Source organism: Chelon labrosus (genome assembly GCF_963514085.1).
Source record: "Chelon labrosus genome assembly, chromosome: 7".
Lineage (NCBI taxonomy): Eukaryota > Metazoa > Chordata > Actinopteri > Mugiliformes > Mugilidae > Chelon > Chelon labrosus.
The window spans coordinates 25,901,707-25,918,827 of record NC_140343.1 but is presented as its reverse complement, the minus strand read 5'-3'; the positions used below and the strand labels follow the sequence as shown (position 1 = coordinate 25,918,827).

The 17,121-nt window shown below is 43.0% G+C and overlaps 1 protein-coding gene across 3 annotated transcripts in view; it reads left to right on the top strand.

Moving 5' to 3' along the window:
- ptprsa (protein tyrosine phosphatase receptor type Sa) overlaps positions 1-17,121 on the top strand; it is a 162,845-nt gene that overhangs the window by 136,294 nt on the left and 9,430 nt on the right. For all 3 annotated transcript variants that reach the window (XM_084548606.1, XM_084548605.1, XM_084548604.1), the window contains 8 exons: positions 1,330-1,453; positions 4,124-4,299; positions 6,107-6,226; positions 8,328-8,482; positions 9,313-9,598; positions 13,961-14,139; positions 14,435-14,561; positions 14,665-14,790. In XM_084548606.1, coding sequence (XP_084404732.1) covers positions 1,330-1,453; positions 4,124-4,299; positions 6,107-6,226; positions 8,328-8,482; positions 9,313-9,598; positions 13,961-14,139; positions 14,435-14,561; positions 14,665-14,790 — 1,293 coding nt within the window. The remainder of the gene's footprint in view (positions 1-1,329; positions 1,454-4,123; positions 4,300-6,106; positions 6,227-8,327; positions 8,483-9,312; positions 9,599-13,960; positions 14,140-14,434; positions 14,562-14,664; positions 14,791-17,121) is intronic.

Below are 17,121 nucleotides of genomic sequence, written 5' to 3'. Positions count from 1 at the left end.
ATGAATGGCTGCTCGTCCCGGTGCCCCGGCTTGCCAAGCGCGGCTCTACGGGGCTTTGTCTGATTGGTTTTTAGCCAGGCGGGATGTGAGAGAGTGAGTGGGGGGTGGGGTGGAGGGGAAGAGGGGAGAGAAGAGAGGGATGAGGAGGAGAAGCTTGGTTAATGATGAGGATTCAGTGAAGGGAGAGAGAGAGAGGGAGGGAGAGAGAGCACAGCTGGGGAGCGGAGATGAAGGGGAGATAATCTGAGTTACAAACGGCGGCAGAAAGGCAGCCATGGTTTCACCTGACGATGCCGTAGCTGCGCGGTTTATCAATCTACCATCAGGCAGTTAAGAGCTGTGTCCTCTTGACCAGAGCTGTCGTTCATCTTCAGGGCCACTGATCATAAAGGGTGAGGAAAAGGATTTTTATCCAGCTTTCCATACATGCTTCCTAGAATGTAATTTGTGAAAAAAAAAAAAAAAAACTATCAGTTTGGACTACACAGATGTGGCCTTAAACTTGAGGAAAGCGACCCCAATTTCTATATGCAAACACACAGTTGTTGGAGAAGAGGAAAACAGCAGTGGAGTAGGTGGAGGACTGTTGAGTAAAAAGGGGGAGTAAACATTAGATTGGAGGCGGTGGATAAAGAAGAAGATAAAGAGGAGTGGGGAAAAATGACTTTGAACATGGAGAGATGCTGATAAGGAAAACGGGGACAAAGAGAAGAATAGGGAACGTAGAAGGCACGAAAAAAATGAGGCCGAAAGCGAGGGAATCTCTCACCGTTGTAATGATCGTATGCAGATTGCATGTTAGATCAGGTTTTCAAGTGGACTCAGACTCCCTCTCCAGCCGCGAGTGCAAATATCGCTCGAGCCTCCGACCCTGCACCAACAGAGCGCCAGACGCCTGTGAGCAAACAATGACTCGTAATGGAATACTTAATTATCCTGACAGGGCCGGGAACCGAATATTTGTCTAGAATTCTCGTATTTTAAAGCGGCGGCTGAATTTGTCTTCCGCTCCACTGTCAGACTTTGTTCCACGCCCCTCCTGTCAGGGGAGCAGAGCCGCCTTCTTCATCAATATTGTGATTTGTCATTACGCACCGACTACATTAATGATCTTGATAAAGCGCCGCGTGCAGCTGCTGTATTTAAACCAGCCAGCCTTTTTGTTCTTTCGGCGAAATCACCCTCTCAATCTCTCTCTGTCTCCCCCCCCATCCCGCCCTCTTTCTATGATAACATTGAGGTTGTATTGTTATTGCTCAGCTCCTCTCACGGCTCCCTCTGATTGCTTCTCTGTGTGTGCATGTTCTGCCTGTCTCTGCCCCTTGTCAGTCTATTGATCCAGGCCAGCAGTTCACCTGGGAACACTCCAACCTGGAGGTGAACAAGCCCAAAAATCGTTACGCCAACGTCATCGCCTACGACCACTCCCGCGTCATCCTGGCTCCCATCGAGGGTAAGGCTCGTCCTCTCACTCCGATTAGTTTTATTATTTGGTGAATCCTCATACAGCATCCATTTAGCTAACCCGAACTTTGTATTGAACATGCAGACATAACTAGACAGGGGGAAGTGAAGGACAAATTAGAGCAATTCAAAACAGAATACCTGAAACCCGCTCAATACAACACAAACCTGTCTAATGTTGTACTGCTGAATAAAATAAATTAGAAACCGCCGAGACTGATGTTGGACTGAAATGGATAACTCTGCTGTTGCTGAATTTTACATAACCGTGAAAGAACAGAACAAAGGATAGCAAAAAACAAAAAGAAAGAACTACACCGCTGATCTGCATTATACAGGAGTTGTTGTGCGTCAGGCAGCGAAAGAGAATAAAACAGAATAAAGAATAAAAAGGAATAAAAAAAAAATGAAGGTAATAATTTATAGTATGTGAAGTTCAGATTTAGTTCAGCAGTAAATTTATTGAAGAAAAGTCCCATTTTGTGAGATGAGGACTTGGATCTGAGCAGCTAAGCACTTTATGCAGCTGAATGATGTGAGGACTCTCAGATCTCACACTCAGACCAGGACTTTAACCAGTGTTTTCTGCGTCCCATTTGTCTCATCGCATCCACCTCTTGCCTTTTGACTTCTCTCTAACTGCCCATAGACACAGCACTAAGAATCCCGGAGCCAGGAAAACTCTTGCCTCTGACTCCTAAATCTCAAGGGACATTGTCAGAGGTAGTCACCCTTCACCGCTGACATTGTTCTGTATTTGCACCACCAGAAGAGCTCCTCCGACTCCTCACAGCGATGCCAAACTCCCCGCTCCAGAGCGCTCTCCTTTTGTGCGAGCTAACTGCTCAGACTTGATTTCGACATCTCGCAATAGTCAGGCCAATTTGAGAGTGCCACAACGTGCATAACAAAATTATCCCAGGGAAGAGAGGAGAAAAAAATAAATAAATTAAAAAAAAAGAACGCCTCGTCCATAAATACATAAATTAATCAAGTTTGAAATTTCTATTTTACACTGCAGTGATTTTGCTATTAGTCGCAGCAGTAGAACAATTCATGCACACAGCCATTCTCTGTTCACTTAGCTATGACTAAAGCCAAGGCACCGGAGTCAAATTGCGCGACGTGGCATCCGTTTTAATGACATTTGCCATTCTTTTTTCTCCCTTATTTCCATTCTTTATTCTCTTTTCTTCTATTTACCTTCACCTCTCTCTCTCTCTCTCTCTCTCTCTCTCTCTCTCTCTCTCTCTCTCTCTCTCTCTCTCTCTCTCTCTCTCTCTCTCTCTCTCTCTCTCTCTCTCTCTCTCTCTCTCTCACGCTGTCTCTCCCTCTTGCTTTATCTTATTCTTCCCCTCCACACTGGTTGTTGTCCTCACTGATCCCCCGCTCTTAAATTAGCTCAGTCGAGTGTTTCGTTGTTTGTCGCTTGAGCGAAGAGACGTCAGTCAAAGAGACGTGACTCTCCATAACAGATGCTGTCACAGTGGAGTCTCTCTTCAAACACAAAGGGTGTAGAAGGTGGTTAAATGAAGATCTGTGATGATCTGTCTTGTCACTGTCAGATGCTCGGTGTCCTACGCACTTTTTTGCCTCAAACCATTTTGCTAGGAAAGCTAGAGGTTTGAATTAAACCCCATGGATGCAGGATTATGCTTGTAGAGCACACAAGTGCTATACACACCAGCCTGAGCTTTAAAAGGTTACACATCCTTTGACACTGCAATGCAGAGGGGCTCCTTATGGCTAGATTTAGTGGGACTGGTGTTTAACAGAGCGTGGTGGCAGGCTGAGAGTGATGGTAGCTAGATCTACCTCCCAGCTGTGTTGGCTGATTTACTCTTCTCTATCCTCCATCTCCAAGCACACTCCATCCACGGAGGTGGTAAATCAGATGTATGCTGCTGCACCATATCTGCAGAAACCTAGGCGGGACCCCGTGCAGAAAAAAAAAAGGAAATATGAGAGAATAAATGGAAAAAATAGCGGTGGTTTCCTGTAGCTCTACGGTAGAAGCGTGTCAGAGCGACTGTGAAGACGGACATCATCTTTAAATTCTTGTTGACAAAATAAACAATTGCTGCCAGGGTGGGCCTCATGGACAGGTTCAAAAACTCCACAGGTCAAAGTACCATGTCTGTCAAAGGATGTCTGAGTTGGAATAGTCTCCAAACTACTATTCGAGAAAGTTTGTCGTTCACTGCTTTTAAAAAACAGCTCAAAAAATTACTAAAAACAAATCAAACCTGAAAACGTGTAAAATCTGATCAGCACTTTTATACTCTATAGCCCACTTTTAAGCAGTCTTTTATTTATTGTACTGAAATGTTATTTGTTGCTTTTATATAGTGTTGTATATGCTGCTCTGTCTGTATGTTTATGTTATGTCTGAGGACTACGGTTGGAAATTAGCTTGTAGCTAAGTCTGGCATATTTACACAATGTCATGTATTTGCACCAATTGTTCATTAATTTGCAGTCCTCACCAAATAAACCAATAAATAAAAATAAAATAAACTGAGCCAGTGTAGCAGAGTGTAGTAAAATAATCAAAACATTTTAATCAATAAAGGGAATTTAAAATAAAAGAAAATGGAAAAAAGCCATTAAAAGTAATATATTACAACTATTCATCTCTTTATCCTGTGCCTGCCCCCAGGTATAACAGGTAGCGACTACATAAACGCCAACTACATCGACGGCTACAGGAAGCAGAATGCCTACATCGCCACTCAGGGTCCATTACCCGAGACGTTCGGGGACTTCTGGAGGATGGTGTGGGAGCAGAGAGCAGCCACTGTTGTCATGATGACCAGGCTGGAAGAGAAGTCACGGGTAAGTCCGCGCAGCCTGCCTTCTGGACTGGTGCTGAGCAGTGCCGTGAGCATTTGAATTGACTTCGAAACGTGTTTTGTGTTGTTGTTTTGTTTGGTTTAAAAAAAAAAATCAAATCACTGCTGATTCACAACTCTAAGTACAACAACCAGCTGCTGGAAATAGCACAGCTTTACATTGATTTCCCAGTTGTGCACCTGAACGCCACTGGTAGGCAATCAGACTTCATTTTCTTGAGATGGAGGGCTTTCACAGAACTGGGGAAATTTGAGTGGGGTGTTTAACGCAACAAGGGAGGGGTGATAAAGCAGACTTAACTCAAAGACTGTCTACCTGCGCACATCTGATAAGTTAGGCTGCATATCCACCAGGAGCATCTTCACAGACTTAGCCCTGTTTTGTCTTCATATGTGCAGTGGAAACTGCAAGCATGTTCCCTACAGTGTTGAGAACAAAGCAAGTTGCTGCAGCAACACTTCACAGTGCAGGGAACTAAAAATTTAAGCTATAGGGTCTTGGTTGTATCTGTGATCAGTGCCTCCCACAGCCATCTGTTGATAGTGAGAGTTGGAGGGAAAGTGCCCAGAGAGTCGGAGTGTGATCACACTAGTTCACTTATATTTAAATTTCAGTGGATGTAAGGAAGGTGTATTCTTTGGAAGACTTTCAACTAACTCTATAGTTGTTTTTAAAATTAAAGTTTGGTGTTGAACATCACTGTGTAAAGTATCATAGATCAAAATATCCATCTGTTTACAAAGTAGTTAAAGTATGGCTGGTGTAGCACCGTCAGAATAATCCTGCTGCATAACAAATGCATTTATTTTTGTTCTACAAATACATTTTGCTGCTGATATTTTCCCTACCTTTGCGGAGTGTATTCACCAGCTATGATTGATGCTTCATCCATGACTGAATCGGCTGCGATAATATTGTGGTTTATCAATGCGCAGACTTGTCTAAATGTCAAAAAGCCAACCGTGATGTTTCATCCTGTCAACTCGAACCTGTGTCAACATCAGGCTCGCTCACCCCAGGTGTCTCCGCTCATCTTCCCTCCTTCTATCCCTTTCCAATTGTTTACCTCTCCCCCATCCTGACATGCGCATTCCACTCCTGTCAAACGTGATCAGGATTATCGGGCGGCAGAGTTTGAGTGTCAGCTCGAGCCGGAAATGGGAGAGAAAGAAAGCCGGAGAGCGGCGCATCTGCCTCTCTGGCTGTCACATCTGATCAGTTGTCCACTTGCACATCACACCCCATATTGAATGAATCTCTATTAGGTTGGCTGAAGGGGCGGCTGGGGGAACCAGGTGTCGCGTTTTCAGATATGCTGTACGCCAACAGCCGCAATAAGAAATGAGCCCAGGATTTGTGCTAAAGAGCAGTTTAGGCTAATTAAACTCAAAGTGGGTCCTCTTTATGAGGATCTGACATGATGACACAAGCGATTATGTTCCCTACATTTCAAATACACACCATATGCTTTATATTACCAGGGAAGGATTTAAGGAAGGGCGCGGGCAGGATTCATGCGAGGTTGGTGAAGTTGTAAGAGTGGAGTTGCTCTGACAGTCACATCTGTTCCACGTGAACAGTGTTGTTTCTCAGATGTGAGTTCGAGGGAAGCCTCCCTGGTGTTTCCGTCAACACTGCCTGGTGTTGCGGTCCACGGGAGGGCTTGCTTTATGAGCGCCGTATGAGTGCACATGCTGCAGCGTTGTTGTTTATTGGCGCAGGCGGCATTTGCGGGCTAATAGCTCTACCCGTTCACCTGTCTCAACTTCTCTCACTTCCTCTGTCCCAGATTAAATGTGACCAGTACTGGCCCAGCCGTGGCACGGAAACCTACGGTATGACGCAAGTGACGCTGCTGGACACCATAGAGCTGGCGACCTTCTGCGTCCGCACTTTCTCCTTGCACAAGGTAGGATGATTTCTCTCCTTCTATTCCCACTCGCACGTCACATCTTTACATTTTCAGGATATACAGATAATTGTCAAAGTAGACATTGCGTGTGTAAGTCAATAAAATGCACGGATGACACTGTTTTTATGCAATGTCTGTGCAAAAATCTGACACACATTTTACACAAGGGGACAGAATAATAGCTTAAACCCTGAGCTGTTTTGCCATTTGATGCAAAATTATATACCAGCATTACCCTTTGTCTCCATTGTCCTTCAAGTCCACCCCTTTTACCTTGTTCAGCCCGCTCGCTCTCTCTCCTCAATAGATCATCTGTTTATGTGCATCTGCCAAATTGGAGCACTTAGGTAAAGTGAGCAGAATAGAAACTCAATATACATAATTGGCAGACTGCTCTCATGCTCCTCTGTACGCGCACACACTCCCAAACGCGGCGCACGCAGCGTCTCCGCTCAGACGAGCCCATTCTCAAGATGAAGTTTTTACACGTGCAAGCTCAAATTTATGCTTGTACTAAAAGAAAAGAAAAAGTTGCACGCTTATGATGCCACACAGAGATCTACACCCACAGAAATGAACAGCACGCCTTCGGGTGGCATAGACAGAGAAAAAAAAAATGGAAAGCCTTAGCAGAAAAACCTGCCACCGGAAGGAATTTTCTACTTAACAAGACTAAAGTAGCCGTTTACTTTCTAGTTGGATCGTAAGCGGCTCAGTGACTCACGAGGCAAACCAGTGACGGTGAAGATAGCGAGATATCTGCAGCTGGCTGGTTGACATTAAGGGGCATTTACATTCTGCCGCTCTCAGCCTCTATCAGACCCATCGATTCCATCGCTTCTTCTTCTATCTGCCCTCTTCCTCCTCCTTATAACCGGAGCCATTGCTGTGATTTTTCCCTGAGCTGTTTTTCACCCCGTTGGATTTGTGTGCAGTATTAGGTAGCAGAGGCCGACGGTATACACACACACAACAACAAAGCAGCTGCTGTGCAACATATCTATATGTATGCGTGTCCTGCAGTGAGGCAGAATTGTGTCGGCTGATAAATCCTTTTTCTAAAAAAAAAAAAAAAAAAAGACCTGCAGCCAAGCACCAGACACATTAATGCAGTCAGCCTCAACTGAAGAAATGGGGAATGTCCAAAAAGAAAGGAAAATAAGAACTAGGTCAGTTTGCTTTTAATTACCACCACTTATTTATTCATTTATTCAGCAAGGAAAAATCTCCCTATGTCAGGGTAGCAGAAAGCACTGCGATGAAATGCAAAAATGCAAACAGGACCTCCATTAGAGGAACTTCTGAGAGGAAAGAGGGGAGAAGAGGACAGACAGATGCAAAGGAGTTTTTTATTTCTTCCCAAAAATCTTCCTTGGGATCCCAACTTGTAATTTAGACGCCCCAATGGACGAGTTGAAGCGTAATGCGGTTGCCGCATCTGTCTGTTGATGTGTGTTCTCAGCAGCATCACGAGGACATGGTGAGTTATCAGCATCGGTGTTGCTGTTCAGTTTAGAAACAGCTGGGTCCACCCACCCGATCAGTTGTATTGGCTGGAAAGTGTTTATCAAATGCAAATTATAACATCATAAGCAGTTTAGGTCCAAATATCTATTTTAAATACGACACACAGATCCCTCTAAGGTAGCTGTTTTTCATCAGTGAGCCGGTCAGCTTTTACTCATCTAAATCTAAATTACTGAGTGATCTTTTTCACAGTAAACCTTTGTAGAGAGCATATGCATCCGCTGGGAAAATCTCTCTAGGGTTACTTTGCAAGTATTAAGGCTCAAAGAGGGATTTGTTTTGGGGGCATAGTAGTTGTTCTGTTGGCCTGAAACTTTGGGCTGCTTCAGACTACCCCAGTCCAAGATGGCATCTGGTAGATTAGGTCAGTTGAAGGCTAATGGCAATCAGTGAAACGCTGCTTGTACAACATTTTAACAGGACAACATGTGTCTATCACAAATCCGGACACTTTTTCCTTTATTTTTCTTTTCACCAGTAAAATCCTCATGTCCATCAGTTTTAATACAACTTCTTCCACCGCCATAACCATGCCTCTCTTTCTCTCTCTCTCTCTCTCTGCTCTTTCCAGAATGGCTCTAGTGAGAAGCGGGAGGTTCGCCAGTTCCAGTTCACGGCATGGCCAGACCACGGTGTACCGGAGTACCCAACCCCTTTCCTGGCCTTCCTCCGTAGGGTGAAGACCTGCAACCCGCCTGATGCCGGTCCCATCATCGCCCACTGCAGGTTAGTTTATGTTGACGTGGTTATCAATGATAATCCATCATTTTTAAGTCATCTCCAAAGGGGGAGATGGAGGGGAAGTCAACATATGGAAGGAGACATGGACGCCTGTTTCACTCATGCCACTATTACACATTATTATGTCTCCGTGAGCAAACAGAATGGCGGAGCTCCTCCCTGCGCTTTTTCTATTGCACGTTACATAACGTGCATTATACAAACACGGGCACTCTTTCTCGTGTGGCCTCTGTTCTCTTCTCTGCTGGTCACATCATCGTCCTCTTTAAAGCGTCCTTTTTCCCTGCTGCCATTCTCTCCACCTTTTTTTTCCTTTCTCTGTCAAAAGCCTCGCAGTAATCCCTTCCCATCTTTCCCGCTTCTCCCTTTTCGCTCCTTAGCTCCTCTTCCCTTTACAAGCGATATTTCTCAAAAGGCTTATTCAAATTGAAACCTTCCCTTTTGTCAAGATAAGAAGACTTCAGTGAGTCCAAAGCACTACACAATAAAACTGAAATTTGACAGCTTGCTTTTCTGAGGCTCCATCACACTCTGCTCTTGTTGTTCTGTTTGTCATTTTCCATTATTTCTGTATTGCCTCTCTATCAATTGCAGTTGCTCTCTTGTGTTCCTCTCCGACTCTGTTATTTAAACTACTACACCACAACAAACATTACATATTTTACATTATCACTTAATATTTTAATTTTTCAGGTGTGAATAGAAGTAAATTACTGTTACATATCATGACACACACAAAGTAAAAGACAGAAACAACAACGAGTGAGAAGCTAATTTCTATTTTACACACTCCCTCTTTCTTCTTATTCCTTTAGTGCGGGTGTTGGCCGGACAGGCTGCTTCATCGTCATCGACGCCATGCTTGAGCGCATTAAGCACGAGAAGACGGTCGACATTTACGGCCATGTGACGCTGATGCGCTCACAGCGGAACTACATGGTGCAGACAGAGGACCAGTACAGCTTCATTCACGATGCACTGCTGGAGGCTGTAGCCTGTGGAAACACTGAGGTGGCTGCCCGGAGCCTGTATTCCTACATCCAGAAGCTGGCCCAGGTGGAGAGTGGCGAGCACGTCACTGGGATGGAGCTAGAGTTTAAGGTACAGCAAATTGACCAAATTACATTAATGACCCCTGTCTCTTACACCAATGAGCTAAAACATTAAAACAAGTGAAGTAAATAATATTGACCATCTTTTGACAATTCAATGTTCTTGTGGGGAACTGTTGAACCTGGTATTATTGTGGATGTTACTTAGACATGTACCACCCACCTAGACCAGACCAGGCACCCCCACCCCATAGCAATGACACTCCTTGATGTCAGCAGCCATCCCCAGCAGGATGCAGCCTGACACAGACACACACACAAAAATGGTTTTGGAACAACTCAAAAAAGCATGAAGAACAGCACAAGGTGTTGACCTGGCCTCCAAATTCACTAGATCCCAAACTGATCAAGTATCTGTGGGATGATTCACAGAGGCTCCTCCACTCAATCCATAGGACCCAAAGGCCCCCACTAACAATATTCTGTTGCCAGACACCACAGGACACCTTTAGAAGGCCCATGTCCATTCTCTGATGAGTCACAACTGTTTTGGAGGCACAAGAGAGACCTACACAATATTAGGAAGGTCATAATGTTATGCCAGATCAGTGTATTTTCACTAATAAAGTGCATATCACAAACAATTTTGTACTCATTTAAGCTGTATCTGGAGTCTGGCATGGAAATTACGAAACAGCCTGCTAGTAGTTTAGTTAAGAGAGTGACAAACAACATGTAGGCTCGTTAGATCAATGCATGTATTAACTTTCCACTCTTTAGTTTTCATCATAACTAAATAATGAAGACAGCCCTGCTTTGTTTTTCTGTCACCTTGTTTTTAAGCTACTGTAAGCCTTTTAAATGAGCCTCGCTGCCAGCTTTGTCTTCCTGGAAGTTATTTAGGATGCAAATCGTTATTTGCCTTTCATATTTTCTGCTTTTCATCATTATTTGCGGTGCGCTTAATTACTGATTGCAGCCATTGCTCTTTGCTTAGTGCACGTCTCTGCATTTTGATAATTTAGCAAAAGTCAGTGGTTTGGAACCAGAAAGTGTATTTCTTGTGAAACTATATCACACAATGAATGGTCACTGTCGCTGACTAGGGAAACTGAGAGAACATTTTTCAGTGAACAGAGGATGCTATTCACAACAACCTCATTCAGTGTCTCAAAAAGGCTGAATATGCCCTCCTTTAACTTGCTGCTCATAAAGACGTAAAGGCAACACTGAATGAACACAGTGTAAGCTTAAAGAGTTTTATGTAAAGGCTTCTCTTGAAGATGTTATACAGCTCCAGGTAAATAGAATATAAATTAAACCTGCCTTATTTACATGAAAGCTATTTGTGCTGTCCAAGTAAAATGATCACAGATGGACTAGAAAGCAAATCTCCTTTACTTTCTTGAGCCGCACTTCAATAATTTAATCACTTCGATACACACTATGTGAATTATTACTGGGCTTTGTTTCAAGCTAGGAAAATGGAAATGTCAAAGCCCTTCGCTGTTTGGCCACAGTGTTCATTTTGGAGGATTTGGAATAATATGCTTAAGAAAAGAAATTATGTTTAATCTCGCAGGCGGAAGACAAAGGATTTTTGGCTGAAAGCAGCACAGATTTGAGTTTCCACCCCAGAAAGAAATAGTATATGCTTTCACAGAGAAATTCATGACAAACCAGTAGGTGAGGATAGACAGCCTGGCACCGTGTTTACGCAGACATCCAGTAAATATCTTAATAATCATCAACTCATAAACACACCTCAGCTGCTGTGCTCCAGGCAGTATCTGCTGACCTTGAATCGCACTTGCTCTCAAATCATCTGTCATCTTCCCAATGCCATTCATCAACAAGGCCCATTGCCAGGAAACAATAATAGTGCCGGTGTGTTTGAACGTTTTTTTTTTTTTTTTCCTTCCACTGGCACACAACGGTGATGGAATCTCCATCGCCATCTGTAACAGGGATAATGCTGAGCTGGCATCGGGAGTCGAACTGGGATTAATAACGTCCACACTACATTTAGGACCGAGGAGGGAGGTGTGCGTGAAGAGGGGTAGGGGAGCTAAGTAATTAATACTTGATGATGACAAATGGAGGTGGATGGCAGGGCAAGTGGAGGGAGGAACGTTTGGCTAATGAACAAAGGGACGACTGTATGCTAACTTGGCACTAAGGAAGTGATTGGACAGAATACTGCACTGTAGGGACGGGTGAGAGGGCGTTGTTATTCTCAGGTGGGACACGGCCCCATGCAGAGTTAAGCCGTGAGCTGTTGCAATTTGTAGGAGTTAAGGCAGAGAGAGTGATTTCCAGAAGAAGGTGTCATGAAGTTGTCAGACAAGCACTTTTTTGTGCATATATGCATAAATAAAGAGCACGTTCAGGGAAAGCCTCGTGCACATAGCTCGCCTGCAGGAAGTCCATTTTAAATTAGATAACAAAGGAAGTTGAAGGGGGCAATTTACCAGACAGACTGATTGTACTAGACTGAAAGATAATAAAGGGTTAGTCGCAACTTAAAATCATGATTTAATAAATAATAAATGTAACACATTGAGATTTAGGATGTTTTAGTTTAGGTATAGAATCAAAATGCCGGGACCAAATGCCTACCCATTTCAATTAGGTTTATTTATTGAGGAGGGGAGGAGAGCTGGTGGGAACTGTGTTTGCTCAGTAAGCCCTGGTTTCTGATATACACCGATCAAGCATAACATTATGATCAAGATGCTAAGATTATCCTAAGATTGTGTTGCTCCTCCAAAACCAGAGAATGGACATGGGCCTTCTGAGGGTGTCCTGTGGTGTCTAGCAACAGACTGTTGTTAGTGGGGGTCTTTGGGTCCTATGGGTTGAGGGGACTGGTTTAGGTGGGTGCTACATGTCTAAGTAACACCAGCAGAACATTGAATTGTTACAAGTGGGTCAACATTATTTACTTCACCTGTCAGTGGTTTTAATGTTAGGCCTGATCGGTGTATAACCACATAGGATTATTCTTGTTGTGGTGTAACATACATAATGTAAGTAATGCAGCTGGCCAGATGTGCTGTACTATAAATGGAAGGGAGCTGGCATCCCTGACCAAAGGTACACTATGCGCGTCCCTTCCCTGTTGGCTGACATGTTGCCAGATTTGGCGCAGTTCCCTACACTCTCTGAGGTGTTCTGTGGTGTAGCTGAGGCTTTGTTAGCATTGCCAGAGCACCTCAAGCCTTTCCAGGTTCCTTTGTGAACAACAGATCAAAAGGAGGACAGTAGCAAGAGATGAAGTAGAGAAAACGCTGGACGGATTCCAAGTGGCCACTGACACAGACGTACTGTTACTATAGGGAAACTGAAGAGGGAAAATAGAGTAGAAAACTCTGGGGACAAGAGAAAGTGGTAAAGTATGCACACATTCAAGGCGGAACGTTTTTAATGTTTGTATTTTGACAGCCCTTAAGAGACAAGGAGTCCAGGAAATGAATCTACAATCCCGCCTACTTTCTTAGTGTAGTCAGTTGGTCATCTCTCTCTCTTGCTTTTGCAGTGCAACTAGCGTCTTCAGTGCACTATGCTTTTTGACAAGGGTGTCTTCTATTTGCAGGCTAACAAGCATGCACACAAACACACACACATACGTTCTTTGAGGCATTGAAGCCAAAAAGGGAGGCGATCATAGGACGCACAAACTCCCACCGAGGTCCTTAGGACGATGTTGATGTAGCGCTACAGCTTTTCATTTTGGTCATTATGCAGTGTGTGTGTGTGTGTGTGTGTGTGTGTTTGTTTGTTTCTCAGAACATCGCTGTGTGAGTCTGTGTTTTATGCACACATATCGTGCTGCTGTTATCAAAGGGGGTAGTGACCCACTTTTTGGCAAGTTTTGGGTTTTCATACAGGCCTGATCCAGAAGCTTGTTAGTCTGGGTGTGTGGCATATTTTCCATCGCTGCATCTAGACCTGCTGTTGCAAACTGGTATAAGGTTTTTTGGATGACTCACCGATAAATTTGTTCCTGATGAAAAAAGTCCCTTTTAGGCGATCATCAGTAAAGCATGGATCAGATCAGGTGTGATTGGGTCCGCTTTATTACATTCTGCCATTGATATTCTCCACTTCTTATCTGTCTCACACCTGTCTTCCACTCCCTCTTTACCTCTCTGCCCTTTTATCATCCTCTCCTGCTGTTCCTTCCTCTAGTCTCGTTTCACATTTCATCTTTCCGCTTTGTTAATATCATGGCTTTTGCCAGTTCCTTCCCTCGTTCTCTAACCACTATAAATTCTTTTCATCTTCTTTCTCCTCATCCGTATCATTCTTTCCATTCATATCTCTCTGGATTTCAGTGTTGCACTTTTTACTCTTACTATGCCTTTTTTCCTCCAATATATTAAACTGTCCCTCCATATCTCCCCACCAGCGTCTGGCCAACTCCAAAGCCCACACGTCGCGTTTCATCAGTGCCAACCTTCCTTGCAACAAGTTCAAGAATCGGCTGGTGAACATCATGCCCTACGAGACCACACGTGTCTGCCTGCAGCCAATCAGAGGCCTGGAAGGATCTGACTACATCAATTCCAGCTTCATTGATGGCTACAGGTAGTAAAAGGGCTAAGATAATACAGGACAGCATGTGGAGGACCAGGAATTATATTTCATAATGCAGAAAACAAAACATAATTAAGAAGATTAGATTAGATTAGATTTAGCTAATTCCTGCATGCAATGTTTTCTCTTGGCGAACAATAACAGCAGTTTACTCAAGATTTTTCTAAATATCACCAAAAAGGTTTCAGTTGTGAAGTTTTTGAATCACGAATCTGAGTCAGTGGTGTTTAAAAGCTGAATACAATTGTTTTTAACATATGTATATATGGTTTTACTCTATAAAAAGGCAACAGAAGGCCTACATCGCCACACAAGGTCCTCTGGCAGAGACTACAGAAGACTTCTGGAGAATGCTCTGGGAGAACAACTCAACTATTGTAGTAATGTTGACCAAACTCAGAGAGATGGGACGGGTAGGACGACTTTGTTTTTTTTTTTGGCATTTTTTGTAAACCTTTATTACCACAGAATAAAAACAAAACAAAAATTAAAAATGTTAAATCTTTTTGCTTACAGGAAAAGTGTCACCAGTACTGGCCGGCAGAGCGCTCTGCCAGGTATCAGTACTTTGTGGTGGATCCCATGGCAGAGTATAACATGCCTCAATACATCCTCCGAGAGTTCAAGGTCACAGATGCCAGGGTAAGACTTACCTGGGGGGGTTTTGGGGGGGTTGAATAGGTTGCAAGATACAAAAATAAGCTGTGAAACTATGGAAATAAAAAGAGATAAGCTCATCACACACTATAATTCCCCGTTTTATACTGCATGTTCATGGTCCCTGCAACTCAACATTGAGAAACATTCATCAGTGATGCATTTTAGCCTTTTTTTTCACAATGTATCGTTGAATTATTTTTTTGTTGTTGTTGGTGGTGATGTGGCATCCATTTGCCTGCAGCAGCAATTAAGCCCAAAATGCAGTGCAATAACAGATTTTCACAGCTGCACCAACAACACTTCTCTGAAGGGTGAGAAATGTCAAAGATTAAGCGGGTTAAAGAAAACTAGGTCACATAAACACGGAAAAATTACTTTATTCCCCGGAAGTACCGAAAATGACTTTGTGATTGTAATTTTCCCTGGTAGTTTTCCACAGGAATCAATATATAATGATGACTTGATTAGTTTTATTAATGAAGGTTCATGGCCAAACTGACTTTTCTTGCTCTGAACTATTTGAAACCTAGTTATTTCCAAACCTCAGAATTATTATTTATTTTTTATTTTTTTGGTCCAATTAGGCCAGACAGTTTGAAGCAGCAGCAGCAGCAGAAAATGTAGCAGAGAAAGGAAAAAGCCAAATCGGCTGACATATCCAATGATTTCCCAGGTGTTGTGGCAGCTAGTTAGCATTCATCCTTTCAGCGTAAAAAATAATAATAAGACATTAAGTCTCCTCACATGCACACACATACTTAGTAAGGAGTAAGTGAGGACATCAGACATAAATTCTGTTTAAGCTGGTATTCCATCTCCTCACACACACATACACACTTACTTGACTAAGAGTGGACCATTGTTTAAAATCCACCAAAAGTGGACTGGTATTTCTGGTTATTTTGAAGAAACATAAAGTACACAGACAATATTCATTTGAACCCTATTTTCATAATATAACTAAAAATTAACATTTTTTTCATTTTAATTATTTTTTTAAAGCCAACAGGGCACAGGCAGCCCTAACCATTTCCACCTATAGAGGACCTCTAAAACGCACACACACAGAGACACTATTTTATAAATGCATAACCCCATGCAGAGTTTAAAATTCCTCTCATAACAAACACATACAAAAGTGCACACTTTCTCCCACATAACCATCACCACACCGATTTGCTATTCTCAGCACAAATTCACACACATTTATACATATGTGTGTGTGTCTCTAAGACTCATACATTAGAATCATACTGTATGTAAGCATGTATGTGATTGCTGTGGCACACATGTAAATATATTGTGCCGAGGGTTGGTCAGTGCTGGTTTCTCTCAGAAGATCTTCAAAGGGGACTGACTCATGAAAGCGCAACAGTCAAAGCTTATCTTCACATTTAAGACAACAAAGCAGATAGATGGATACGATAACAGCGTATACAGTGTGTGGTTTGTATGCATGTAGCCTAGGCTTAACACCACATACGACGGAGAAGATGTACATGTTTTTGCATATGTACAGCCGAGAGTGTGTTCTTGTGTGTGTTGGCGCGTACGTTGCATGTCTCTGCACAGTAATAGCATGGCTCCACGCCTCAACACTCACATCTAGCGAGCCAGTCACGTATTTAATCACACAATTTGACACGCCGCGTGGGCCCTCAGGTTGTGTGTTAAATTTTCCTCTTTTTTTCCCCCCCTCCTGTCTTTCTTCGGTGTGCTCGGTTTATTGTGTTGTTGTCTTTGCCCCTCTTTCATTTTTAATCCCCCTGCAGAGGCTAAATGTTTTTGAGTTGAAAACAAAGGCAGCGAAAGAAAGGAAACATGCGATGTGTCATAAAACAGGGAAAGAGAAACGAGATGCTGTACAAAAAGAGCCGGCATGTGGAGCTTAACTTATTAGAATCCAGATCACTGTATTTGTCAAGTACAATAAAAGTATACATCTTGGCGGTGGCGATGCAGAAACACATCAACGGCTAACGTACTAACACAGCATGCAAATACTGGCAGAGGCACTGGGTTTCAATAGACAGATTATGTACATCCTTTGACATACAGTAGCTTAAAATTCACCATCTGCATTGTGCCTGCTAGCAGTAGAGAAGGATTGGTAGCTCGAGGCAAAAATCTGAATAAATGAATAAGAATGTAGGGCAGCCACAGCCATCACCCATGACAATTACATGTAATTTTAGCACATGCTATTCTGACCTGCCAAGCATTAAAGTTGCATGCAGTTATGATTTTAACAAACAGCACTGTTTCTAACTAATATTGGAGCTACTTAGGTACACAAGATGCTGTTACTTTCCT